Here is a 12661-nt window from a genome sequence, read left to right on the forward strand (position 1 = left end):
CTGCTTTTGTGAAATGATACAGAATATTATCATGTCCATACTGGTTTTGCAGACTGTGCTAATCAAGGAGTAATATAACATACTAACCTGCAGTCTTATGAAGTTATTTCGATTCTAGTCGTGGACAAAGATCTATGGTTGTTTCATGTGTTTAATAACTCTTGGGAGAACTAGTTGTCAGGTGGCTTGGAGCCATGCCTGAACAGTGAGTAATGCCATGCTTTTTTCAAACCTAGTGCGAGTTTGCATGAGTTGGTCTCATGTTTTGTGGTTTAATTCCTACAAACCCAGTCCTGTTGGACTCGCTGATGTGTCTGGTATACATGTTTCAAGATTGTGCCTGTCAATGCTTGTATCAGAAATTGTAGCAGATTCACAAAACAGCAATTTGACTACAGATTGCTGCCTCTTGTTTTTAATGCAATACTTACTGTTAGATCAAAATATCTTAAATGTAATTATGACATGAAACAGTTACTGTGTAGAGATTCTCACTGAAATCTGGGTGTATATGGACCATGTTATCTTCTAGTGATAGTCATATGGCAGCTACTTCAGTTGTATCCTCTAGATACAAAATATAAATGATTTCTACGTAGGAAATTACGGGATGAAAATATCTAAAAAATACTTCTGTCTGTTCATATCATATCTCAGTTTGGGTGATTGCATAATCAAAAACTAGCACCATTTTCTTTAATTAAAAAAAAAAACAGTGTATAAACTTGCAACTTTATTTTCATAGTAGCATGAAGTAGCATGTTCTAAATAGCCAAAATGTTTCGCAGTATAATTCACAGTATTGATTTTAATGACATTTCATGTTTTCTTTTCCCAGGGGCTGTGATCATCTCCACTCCACAAGACATTGCTTTATTAGATGCACGCAAAGGAGCTGAAATGTTTAGAAAAGTCCATGTACCTGTAAGCTTTCATATAAAAATACCAACCAAATTTTTCCAATTTTTTTTTTTTTTTTTTTTTGCTGAGGTTGGAAGGGACCTCTGGAGATCATCTAGTCCAACCCCCCTGCTCAAGCAGGGTCACCTACAGCACCTTGCACAGGACCCTGTCCAGACAGCTTTTGAATATCTCCAAGGAAGGAGACTTCACCACCTCTCTGGGCAACTTGTTCCAGTGCTCTGTCACCCTCACAGTGAAAAAGTTTTTCCTCATGTTCACATGGAATTGTCTGTGTTTCAGTTTGTGCCCGTTGCCTCGCGTCCTGTTGCTGGGCACCACTGAAAAGAGTCTGGTCCCATCCTCTCGACACCTTCCCCTCAGATACTTGTACACGTTGATAAGATCTCCTCTCAGCCTTCTCTTCTCCAAGCTAAACAGGCCCAGCTCTCTCAGCCTTTCCTCACAAGAGAGATGTTCCAGTCCCCTAATCATCTTAGTAGCCCTTCGCTGGACTTGCTCCAGTAGTGCCACACATCCCTCTTGTACTGGGGAGCCCAGAACTGGACACACTACTCCAGATGTGGCCTCACCAGGGCTGAGTAGAGGGGGAGAATCACCTCCCTCGACCTGCTGGCAACACTCTTCCTGATGCACCCCAGGATACCATTGGCCTTCTTGGCCACAAGGGCACATTGCTGCCTCATGTTTAACTTGGTGTCCACCAGCACTCCCAGGTCCTTCTCGGCAGAGCCGCTTTCCAGCAGGTCAACCCCCAACCTGTACTGGTGCATGGGGTTATTCCTCCCCAGGTGCAGGACCCTGCACTTGCCTTTGTTGAACTTCATGAGGTTCCTCTCCGCCCACCTCTCCAGCCTGTCCAGGTCTCTCTGAATGGCAGCACAGCCCTCTGGCGTATCAGCCACTCCTCCCAGTTTTGTATCGTCAGCAAACTTGCTGAGGGTGCACTCTGTCCCTTCATCCAGGTCATTGATGAAGAAGTTGAACAAGACCGGAGCCAATACTGACCCCTGGGGGACACCGCTAGCTACAGGCCTCCAACTAGACTCTGTGCCACTGATCACAACTCTGAGCTCTGCCATTCAGCCAGTTCTCAATCCACCTCACTGTCCACTCATCTAGCCCACACTTCCTGAGCTTCCCTATGAGGATGTTATGGGAGACAGTGTCGAAAGCCTTGCTGAAGTCTAGGTAGACAACATCCACTGCTCTCCCCTCATCTACCCAGCCAGTCATTCCATCATAGAAGGCTATCAGATTGGCTAGGCATGATTTCCCCTTGGTGAAGCCATGCTGACTACTCCTGATCACCTTCTTTTCTTCCACGTGCTTGGAGATGGCCTCCAGGATGAGCTGCTCCATCACCTTTCCAGGGATGGAGGTGAGGCTGAGTGGCCTGTAGTTCCCTGGGTCCTCCTTCTTGCCCTTTTTGAAGACTGGGGTGACATTGGCTTTCTTCCAGTCTTCAGGCACCTCTCCTGTCCTCCATGACCTTTCAAAGATGATGGAGAGTGGCTTAGCAATGACATCTGCCAGCTCCCTCAGCACTCGTGGGTGCATCCCATCAGGGCCCATGGATCTGTGGGAGTCAAGTTTGCTTAAACGATCTCTAACCCGATCCTCCTCCACCAAGGGAAAGTCTTCCCTTCTCCAGACTTTCTCTCTTGTCTCCAGGATCTGGGGTTCGTGAGGGCTGGCCTGAGCAGTAAAGACTGAAGCAAAGGTGGCATTCAGTAACTCTGCCTTCTCTGCATCCTTTGTCACCAGGGCACCCACCCCATTCAGCAAAGGGCCCACATTTTCCCTAGTCTTCCTCTTGCTACTGATGTATTTGAAGAAGCCTTTCTTGCTGTCCTTGACATTTCTAGCCAGATTTAATTCCAAATGGGCCTTAGCCGTCCTCGTCGCATCCCTGCATACTCTTAACAACGTTCCTATATTCCTCCTAAGTGGCCTGTCCCCCTTTCCACTTTCTGTATACTTCCTTCTTCTGGTTGAGTTTTGCCAGGAGCTCCTTGCTCATCCATGCAGGCCTCCTACCTCCTTTGCTTGACTTCCTACTCATAGGGATGCACCGCTCTTGAGCCTGGAGGAGGTGATGTTTGAATATTAACCAGCTCTCTTGAACACCCCTTCCTTCTAGGGCCCTCACCCATGGGATTCCTCCAAGTAGGTCCGTGAAGAGACCAAAGTTTGCTCTCCTGAAGTCCAGGGTTGTGATCCTACTTAGTGCCCTGCTGCCTCCTCACAGGATCCTGAACTCCACCATCTCATGGTCACTGCAGCCAAGGCAGCCCCCAACCTTCACATCTTCCACCAGTCCTTCTTTTGTTTGTTAGTACGAGGTCCAGCAGCACACCTCTCCTTGTTGGCTCCTCCACCACCTGTGTCAAAAGTGATATGATGAGAAGAATATGTTGTGGCTTTCACAGGTTTCAAAAAACAGCTAATGTAAACACAGCTGTATATTTTTTTCTAAGCTGTACTAAAATTGTTTACTTGGCTATTTACTTGTTAGTATTACTGCAGCATCTAGAGTACTCTGCCAAGATTATGACTTCATATTAGAGCCAAAATTTGCTTGTCATAGGACAGGGTAGGGAGAAAGAAATATTATTAAGCACTTTTACCTGAAGCACTGAAATATCAAGTGACTGACTTGTAGCTGCACAGGAGGTCCGTGGCAGGTTGTGAAACTGTGACCCTGATCACTTCTGTTCCTGTCAGATTTGATTCAGACCTCAAGACCATTGATTCTTTAAGTACAGTGGATGACTTAAATGGATATCTCAGGAATTTTCTCTTTCTGTAAGGTCAGAGGACTTTCATTCTCTCAGTTTATCTTGTTCAACTAAAATGGTAGTATGTTTGGATTTCGGCATAATTTGTTACTTAACCAGAGCATTAATTAAGCATAAAGAACACATCAACATTCAGGAACATCATGTGTGCAGATAATTGATAATGAAAGTTGGGGTGCCAGATTCTTCTTTTCCTTGTCATGTCCTGCTTTAAACCCTTGGAAAACTTTTCATAAGTAAAGGAAGATTTCTTGGAAGGTAGCGTGAAGCACACAACAGTGGTATAGGAAAAAAAAAGATGACCACCTTTTGATTAGTTTAAGTTTTGATACTAAGGAAACTCTTTTATTAGGATATTGTAAATAACATGCTTTTACCTGCTTGCACTGCTGCCTCTGCACTTTTTAGTTAGGCCTTTTTTTTCAATTTTGGTGCCAAAAGTTAGACGCTTACTGTAAGTAATTAAATAATTCAGTATTTGTTGTTGCAGTGAACACTGGCATATTCTTTTGGATATGCTTTGTTGATATGGTGGATACATAAATCCTCTGTTAACTAGCCCAACTTGTTCAAGCACAGAACTAGAATGCTCAGAGACGTTTTTAAAAGCACAGAAGGCCACAAGGTTTATAATAGCTTTTTACACTTTAAAATGTATACTCATATTTTTAAAACTTGGCTGTAATGTATGTGACCTATGTCTAGATACATATGGATCTTGAAGTGAAATTGTGCAACACAGAACCTCTTAAAGGAAGCCTTCAGTTGATTGGTAATCAGTAGTTTTCAACCTGTAGTATTTGCATGCTATTTCCATCACTTTTGAGAAATTCTGCCCTGCCTCAGTGATCAGTTTTGTTTGCCAAGTGAATAAAACAAGATTAATTTTAATGTTAGCATTATTGTACTTTATGAAAGAAGAGATCTATGTGCATGATTTGGCAAATTTTTGTGACATTTTACAAGAATGATGTTGAACATCTGGCATCAACAAAAAGACACCTAATACATGTACATTAGACTTTTATCCCATGGATTTTGCCACTTTGTTTCACATATTTATTTCTGTTGTTTGATCTTTAAAATGTCTCTCTGGTCTTCCGAAAGAATAGCAAATTGGTTCTTTTTGAAGACTCTTCTCTACAAGATAACTTACAAAATACCTTAAAAGTATGCTGATTGTATCATTTCTTGTAATGGTAGGTTTTTATTTTGTGATTCCTGAAACTGCAAACTACAAAGCTATAAAACACAGCAGAAAAATTCTTCAGTGCTCAGAGTTCTAAGATGAAATACATTTCCCTGGGCTGGCAGGGAGAGTTGTTGGGAGGTTAGATCTGTGCAAGAGGTACTTCTTATTACAAGTAACTTTGTTAATCTTTGAGGCTTGAAGTACTTGAAATGGTGTGTAAATGATGGTGAAACTGAGATTAGTAATGGTTGATAATGAAATTAAGAGTCTGATATTCAGAAAGTTAGACATTGTAGTGAGACAGTCTGAAACTGTTACTTCTCATTTTAAATGAGTGCTCTTTAAAATTCTTTGTAATCTCTTCTTCATTGTTAGGTATGAATAATGAAAATACTGATGCTTGAATCCCAGATTTGAACATGTTCTTCCTTTTAATTTAACAGGTTTTAGGACTTGTTCAAAATATGAGTGTTTTCCAGTGCCCCAAATGTAAGCATGAGACGCACATTTTTGGAGCTGATGGTGTAAGAGATCTAGCAAAAAGCCTCAGATTGGATATTTTAGGTAAGGATATAGAGATGGCTTTATTTTTGAAGAAAAATTTTATGTCATGCATGAGGAAAGCTTTAGCTGAAGTATGGCACTGCATGATCTTAAATTACTCTATATTCAGACAGTGTTCAAATATAATAGAACTAATAACCTAAGTTGTTGAACTTCATTATTGTTGCATGCTTATTATTGTTGCATGCTTGTTCATGGAATGTGGACTGAATATGAAGATTCTTGAATTACATCTTAAATATCTTGTGAACTATAAATAATCTGAGACATGAATTGTTTTGGTATCAATGTACCATATGACCTGAAATTCATTTTATTGCTTATCACTTAATAATATTTACAAATAACTAAAGATTCTGTTTGATCGTGTAAAACTTAGTGTATGTTAATGTCAATGGAAGTTTTCTCATTTACTTAATTTAAAAGAAATGGCTAATTATGTATGTGAAATAACATAAGAATTTGTCTAAAGGAGTTGTTTTTATGCCCATATGAAGAAATCTTGACTACTGTGTGAAAGCAAGTAGTTTGGGGAAATTATTTTAATTACTTTCCATTAGATATAGGTTACTCAAGTTTTAATTCTTACTATACTGTAATGGTTATATTTAAGTGTTAAGATTAAAAGAATATGCTGAATTGCAAAATTTTTTGCAAAATATTTTGTTTCAAAAGAAAATTCATCCATGTTTTTTAAAAATTTGTCCATGATTATATAATTTAGCATGCATATAAGCTAAAATATACACTGATTTCTTGCTATTTTAGAAAGGCATATTTCAGTTTGTGCTATCGGTAAAAAAAATTACAAAACATAACACAGTGTAATTAAGTTGGTAAATGGGATAACTGCACGTGCTAATGATGTGTTTCCATGTATTACTATAATTATCTCAATGATTTTCTACAGCTAATTCATTAAAAAGAACCAGGAAGCTCACCTAGAAGGATCAACATAAAAATACCAACGTCTGACACAAACTTAATGTAGCAAGGCAACACACAATTAAAGACGTGCATCTGGGCTATCTTTTAGACTTCTGGGTATATAATGAGATGTGATCAGAGCCCAAGGGAGCTTCTACAGCCATGGGTTATGTGGAGGGAGGCAAATCCTCCATGAGCAGTTGAATCAAACCTGCATTGAGATACATAGGCACAAATGATGTGCTGTGCCATTGGTCCCATAAATGTTCTTTAGTGTTTCTTACGAGGACAGAACTGATTGTGATAGTATCTAATGAGGGGCAGACCGAGAGATTGCATGTTTAGCAAGGAGGAATGAGATGTATGAGGACAAATGGAGTGAAGTTTTCTGTAATCTAGCCTTTTTCTGACAGCCTGAAGATTAAGAATAATGCCCCAAAGGGTTAAATTTAGAATTACAGTACTTGATCAGATTAATATGCACCTACTTCCAAGGATGACTAATACACAATGCTACCATATGGGGAAACATTACTGCTTACAGATGATATGTTAATCTATTCTAGATGGAAGTTTTATCCTAATGCTATTGAATTGTATCCAAAAGCTTTGAGAGTTTATTGCATATTTAAAAAAAAAGTTTGAAATTTATTTTGCTTACATTTTGCAACAACTGTGGCTATTCTGTTTGTTCAACTAAGCACCCAGTCCTGTTATGAATCCTGACAAGGTCTTAGTTTCCATGATATCATCTGACAGGTTCTGCAGGCTAACAATATGCAGGATAGAGAAGTAATTTTCCTTTATTTGCTCACAATTTGCCACTTCTAATATTACTGAATTCCTCCCTTATTTTTGTTTATGACAGAAGACAGTTTATGACTGTAGGAGTCTTCAGTACACCTTCCGAATGTAGTCCATTGTCTCATAATTTTATTGTCTTCTCTTTTTACTTGTGTCTCCCCTAAGAGTGCTAAATTTGATAAGAAAGATTTTTAGTGTTGCTGATTATTTCTCTTCCTGTCTATGAAACACCTCTATTTTGCTTTCTTCTTTTTTTGAAACCAGATGACCAGAACTAAACAAAGTAGTCCATTGCTTTCTGTACAAGTTGTAGTATGGTCCTGTAGTGCCAGCACATCTTTGTAGGTTTGAGGAAGAAAAGAGAAAGGTTGCCATTTTGCAGAAGGACCATTCTTTTTGTAATTTCTGAGATTGTTATTCAGCTGACAGTGAAGAAGTGTTTCTTCACTAACAAAGCATCCTTGAAAAAAGATGAAGATTAGTCTTGGCATAAAATAATGGTAAGAGCTAGCTTCTGGGAGATCTACAGAGTTAGTATTTTTCTGTTAATAAGAACATTTAAGATGAAAACATTTAAGAAAATTTTAAAGTACCCACTTAAAATTCATTTTTTATGAATAAATGAATGGACTTTCATGCTAAAAGAAATTCATTCAGTACTGAAAAAATAAGCGCTGATTAAATTTGAAAGAAATGGACTGTAATAGTCATAAATTACAAAGTGGTTGAATTTCTTCAAATATTCAACTAAGTATGGAGCCACAGTTTTTGTCTGCTATTTGCTTGTCTTTTAATCTCTTTTCCTGTGTGCTTTCAATCCTAGAGTTTTTGTTTATAACTACTTTTGTTATTTCTAAGTTATGTCAATTTTTATGCTGTTTTTTTAATGTTTCTCTTTATGACTATATTGAATTTCAGTAATCTGTACTGGGCTTGATTTAGGTTAAATAATCATTGTCATAATATATGAGTTAAACTGATGCAACTTCTGAGATCAGTCAAGATTGAACTAAATGTAGTCTGTTCTGTCTACATCTGTCCATGCTGTAGAATATAGTTGTATCTTCCATTAAAAGAAAGTAGGTTATTGTTAGTTCACCTCATAATTACCTATGTTTCAGTGAACTGATGGTGGGAACTTCAAGTTTTCTTGAGTGCTGCAAAACTGTATTTCAGAAAATATATTTCAGAAGTGAAAAAAAAATCTGATTGGTTACTAATTGATTCTTCTTTAGAACGTTCCTCTCTAACAGTTCCCTGCTCATTATAAAAGCACAATATAAAGAAGGTTTCTATTGGGAAGATGAACAAGCTGAATAGTTATCTACCTTTAATTGGATCCAAGGCCTAATGGAAATATTAACAAATGTTATTATTTGGAAATTAAGTATACAAAGAAGTCTTTAAATAATGATTAAAATCTTAAAACAACATTGAAAAGGATATACAATGAGGAGATGAGATAAGCTAAACAGTAAGTTGCATGATGAGTATTTGCCTAACACACGAGCAAATTTTTTTTTATGTACTCAAAATTGTTTGTATCTCAACTTGTGTTTTTCTCTGTATTCAACAGTCAAGAAAGCAAACACCCTGTCATAAAAAATCCAATATATGTTTAACATTAATGATTATGGATGTGCAAAAACTCTACTGCAGCCAATTTTCATTTTAAATGCTAATTTTTTTAGATTAAGTGATTCAAAGAATATCCTGAATTGGATTTCAAGTCACTTCAGAGCTAGCTTAATGAAATACATTTAAGAAATATTAGGTCTTCACAGAAATGTATCTTCTTTTTTTTTTAATTACAGGAGACATTCCACTGCATGTTAATGTAAGGGAGACATGTGATTCAGGACAGCCTGTTGTGATCTCACAGCCTCAAAGTGATGCTGTAAGTTTGGTGCAGGGCACTTAAATAAATAAATAAATAGAGTGGAGGGTGCTTCTCATCATTTGTAAGGCTCTTTACATCATTGTTTGAACAGAAATGTCTATCCGAATGTAACTTAGGGAAATAAGGTTCTGTAAAAGAGTGTAGTGTCACTAAGTAACTGTGGTCCTTAGTTTTGGAATGCTGGTCATCCATTCTCCTTGTGTGCATGTATTTTGTTTAATTGATCTGAATCATATTCAGAATAACAAGGACTTGATCCAGATTCTGGCTTGCTGAGAAGAGGAAGGTCAGTGTCAAGCCACATGAGACCTTATAGCTAATGTAGGTCCTCTGAAGCTGTCAGTTGAGCCTTTGGTAGTTGAGCCTGGAAACTGTCAAAGGGTCCAATCAAAAGATGTTTGGAACAAGAACCTGCATATTGTCAGTACCTGGATTGTTTTCAGCTGGAAGTGGAGGAATTTACACACAGGAGGAAATGGGTTTTTCTGTGCATTTACCATAACATTTTATTGCCAAAGGTAAATATGAGTTGTTGAGGTGGTGGGAGTCAAATATACATGTCTCTAGAGAAAACCAGTTGTGCATATAAAATGTTGTCATTAATACTGACAGTAAGACTTTCCTAACAAGTTTTTTTTTTTTTTTAAACTTGCCCCAGTGCTGAAATTTGTCTGCCAAGCTCTGCAGGGCACAGAGTTGTCTGTCACATTGTATTTGTAAACTATATAGCATGGTGGAGCCTCATTCTTGACTGGTGTTTAGACGTTGCCATTAAAAAAAGTGATTAATAATGATAGTAGATGGTAGAATCAGTTAGAGATAAGGTAGAAAGTACAAATAAGGTATCCTTCCTAATATCATCATTGGTAGGCACATAGTGAAATAGTTTTTTCCTTTCTACTCTTAAAGGAAGAAAAAAAGAATCCAGTGTTACTAACATACTGATCAGGATTCTGGAAGAATAGCATCTGTCTTTAAAATTGTAATATTTCATTTGGCTTTGAGAGAGAAGCAGCAAAAGATATGGCATCCTGATTGAATGAAACATATGTGCTAGTTTTAGACAAGGCCTCTGCTTAGCCTATGTGCAACAGTGAAGTGATCTTGAGTCTAGATCATCATGAAAAGGCATCAGTATAAATGATACTGTAGGTTCTATCTGGGAAGTCTAATAAGTGCTAAGGTATGAATAGATGTGTAGCTCAGGTCAATGCTGAGGCAAAACAGCTGGGCAAACCAAGATGGAAGGCTCTCTCCACTCACAATATCTGAAATCTGTATTAATCAAGAGTCTGTAACCTGCAGGATTATCAATCTAATAACACAAACATGTAGGATAATGTTCTGAAAATTAACAGAGTCTGCAGTGCTGCCATCTGTTTCTTCTTGGACTATATTCTTGGTAATGAAAGGAGGGGTTATTAGTGCCATTTATGGCAATTAAGTTAAATATGAAGAGAAATTTTAAAGACAGTGATTGTTGTTTGCTTATATTTTAAAAGAAAGAATTCTTAGCACATAACTGATGGAGAAAGAGGTCATATAGGATCAGATTCTAATCTTTAATGCATTACACCCATTGCTGTGTTTCTCAAATAAACTAAATTGTGGCTATTCGTGCATGAACAATCATAGTTTTTCAGATAGAGAACAATGTGCACTGAGCTTCTGAAATTATCTCTGCTCTTGTCCTTTAAATGTATAGATTTTTTTTATACACATATCTGTGCTGTCTTTGTTAGAACACACTTAACAAATGAAATACAGAGTCACAGAACTGAAATAATACCTAGCTGATTCAAACAGTGGGTAATAAGGATGGTGATTGACTTCTCAGAAACCCAGCATGTTGTTGCACCTTTTAAGCTCTGTGAAGGCTAGACTAAAACGTGTTTTTAAAATAAGTTAGCTAATACTTTTTTTTGCTTACATACCTGCCATAGAGTTCACCTTGCTTTGCTGATATGTAAAAAATATAGCTCTCTCAGTTTATGCTAGAATTTTAAAATGTATAAGCAAAGGTATATTATTTAAATTCTTTATTTTAAAGCACGGTTTATCTTTGTCTTGACATACGCTTAGTTTATTTGGCTTAGATGTAGTTGGTGGAAAAAGGAAGCTGCCTTTTCACAAGTGGTGAGGAAATTACTAACAACCAAAACAACCCTTCTAGTAAGGGAAGAAGATTACTTGTGGAGTTATGCCTGTGTCAATTCAGAAAGTTCTTCCTTCAGGAAGAATGAGTAGCAGCACTGAATGTGTGTGGAGGCACAGAATACATAACTCAACTCCTTTTGGAAAGGGTTGTGTATATACCTAAAGGAGGTGAAGGTTTAATGGCTGGAGGGTTTTTTTGGTAAAGCTTAAGGCAGTACCCAAGGAGAAATAAACAGTACTGATAAAATGATTTTGCTCTTGGTATAACACTGTCTACTTTAGAGTGTCTGTCAACTTAGTTGTTTAAATTCTTCTTTTGTTTGTTTGTTTTGTATTTTTACACCCTTAATTGACAAAACTTTTTAATGCAGACCAGTGCTGTAGAAATGGAGTATTGCTGTACTCGCAAATTAGCGTAAATGGCAGGGGCTAGTCTAACAGAGAGATAATAGACAGATGGCAGCAACTGGTAGTGATTTAAGATCCTGTACAAGAAGCTAATCATTTCTTAGTTTAATCAACAGTGGGGACTAACCAGACTCTCCTGGAGATAATTGAGAGTTTTGGGAGCTGAGATATGCAGCACTTCCCTCCTTCCTGAAGCTGTGGATTTCCAGACAACAAAGGCTAGTAGAACAAAATCAGGAACACTCTACTAAAGTGGGAAAACTGAAATAGGGAAAACAGAAGAGGAATTACTGAAACCTGGTGGAATTGATAGTGCTTAGATATAGGGGAACCTCTTAAGGATCATCAGAAGGAACAGGGTTTTGAAAGAGGCATCCTGAAACTTGTAGATAAGAGGGCCAGAAACACAGCAAGAAACAAAAGACATGATTAATTCCAGTGAAGGTTTTCTTCCACCAGATGAGTTGTTTTAAAAGCCAAGTGAACTCTTCATCCACACTGGGAAAGAGGTAAAGAATGGTTCCCAAGAAGGACTATTTGTGTATGAGCACAAAACTCAAGAGGTACAAGACAGTTGGTGTTTCTCTTGTGAGGACTTTCTGGTTAAAAAACAGTATCTTGCTAGAAGAGACATAGTAATTGTGACTTTCAAACACCAAACTCCCATCTATTCCAAAATCAAAGAAGCAACTTAAGGAAGTACAAAATACATCTACTCTATCAGTATAACCATTCACCTTTTTAAAAGTGCAGGCATCTTTCTGTTGGAATAGTCATAGCAGGAAGGAGACATATGGGAAGCTGAGGCTAGTAGTAGATGAAGTCTGTCATCTCCTCAGCTAGGGAATGAGGTAATTAAAATTGTAGGGGACAGATGAGATAATACACCTCTAGGGTTTGGCAGGGATAGTGTATTAAAGACAGCAGAAAGTCGGGAGAGAATGGAGTTTAGATTTCACCTTCTTCCCCTCTCAATTATTAAAGAGG

General features: G+C 37.8%; 1 protein-coding gene across 4 annotated transcripts in view; it reads left to right on the top strand.

Moving 5' to 3' along the window:
• NUBPL (NUBP iron-sulfur cluster assembly factor, mitochondrial) overlaps nt 1-12661 on the top strand; it is a 139212-nt gene that overhangs the window by 87280 nt on the left and 39271 nt on the right. For all 4 annotated transcript variants that reach the window (XM_067296713.1, XM_067296710.1, XM_067296709.1 and 1 more), the window contains 3 exons: nt 839-924; nt 5358-5478; nt 9024-9106. In XM_067296713.1, the coding sequence (XP_067152814.1) occupies nt 839-924; nt 5358-5478; nt 9024-9106 (290 nt within the window). The remainder of the gene's footprint in view (nt 1-838; nt 925-5357; nt 5479-9023; nt 9107-12661) is intronic.

Source organism: Apteryx mantelli, chromosome 4 (genome assembly GCF_036417845.1).
Source record: "Apteryx mantelli isolate bAptMan1 chromosome 4, bAptMan1.hap1, whole genome shotgun sequence".
Classification (NCBI taxonomy): domain Eukaryota; kingdom Metazoa; phylum Chordata; class Aves; order Apterygiformes; family Apterygidae; genus Apteryx; species Apteryx mantelli.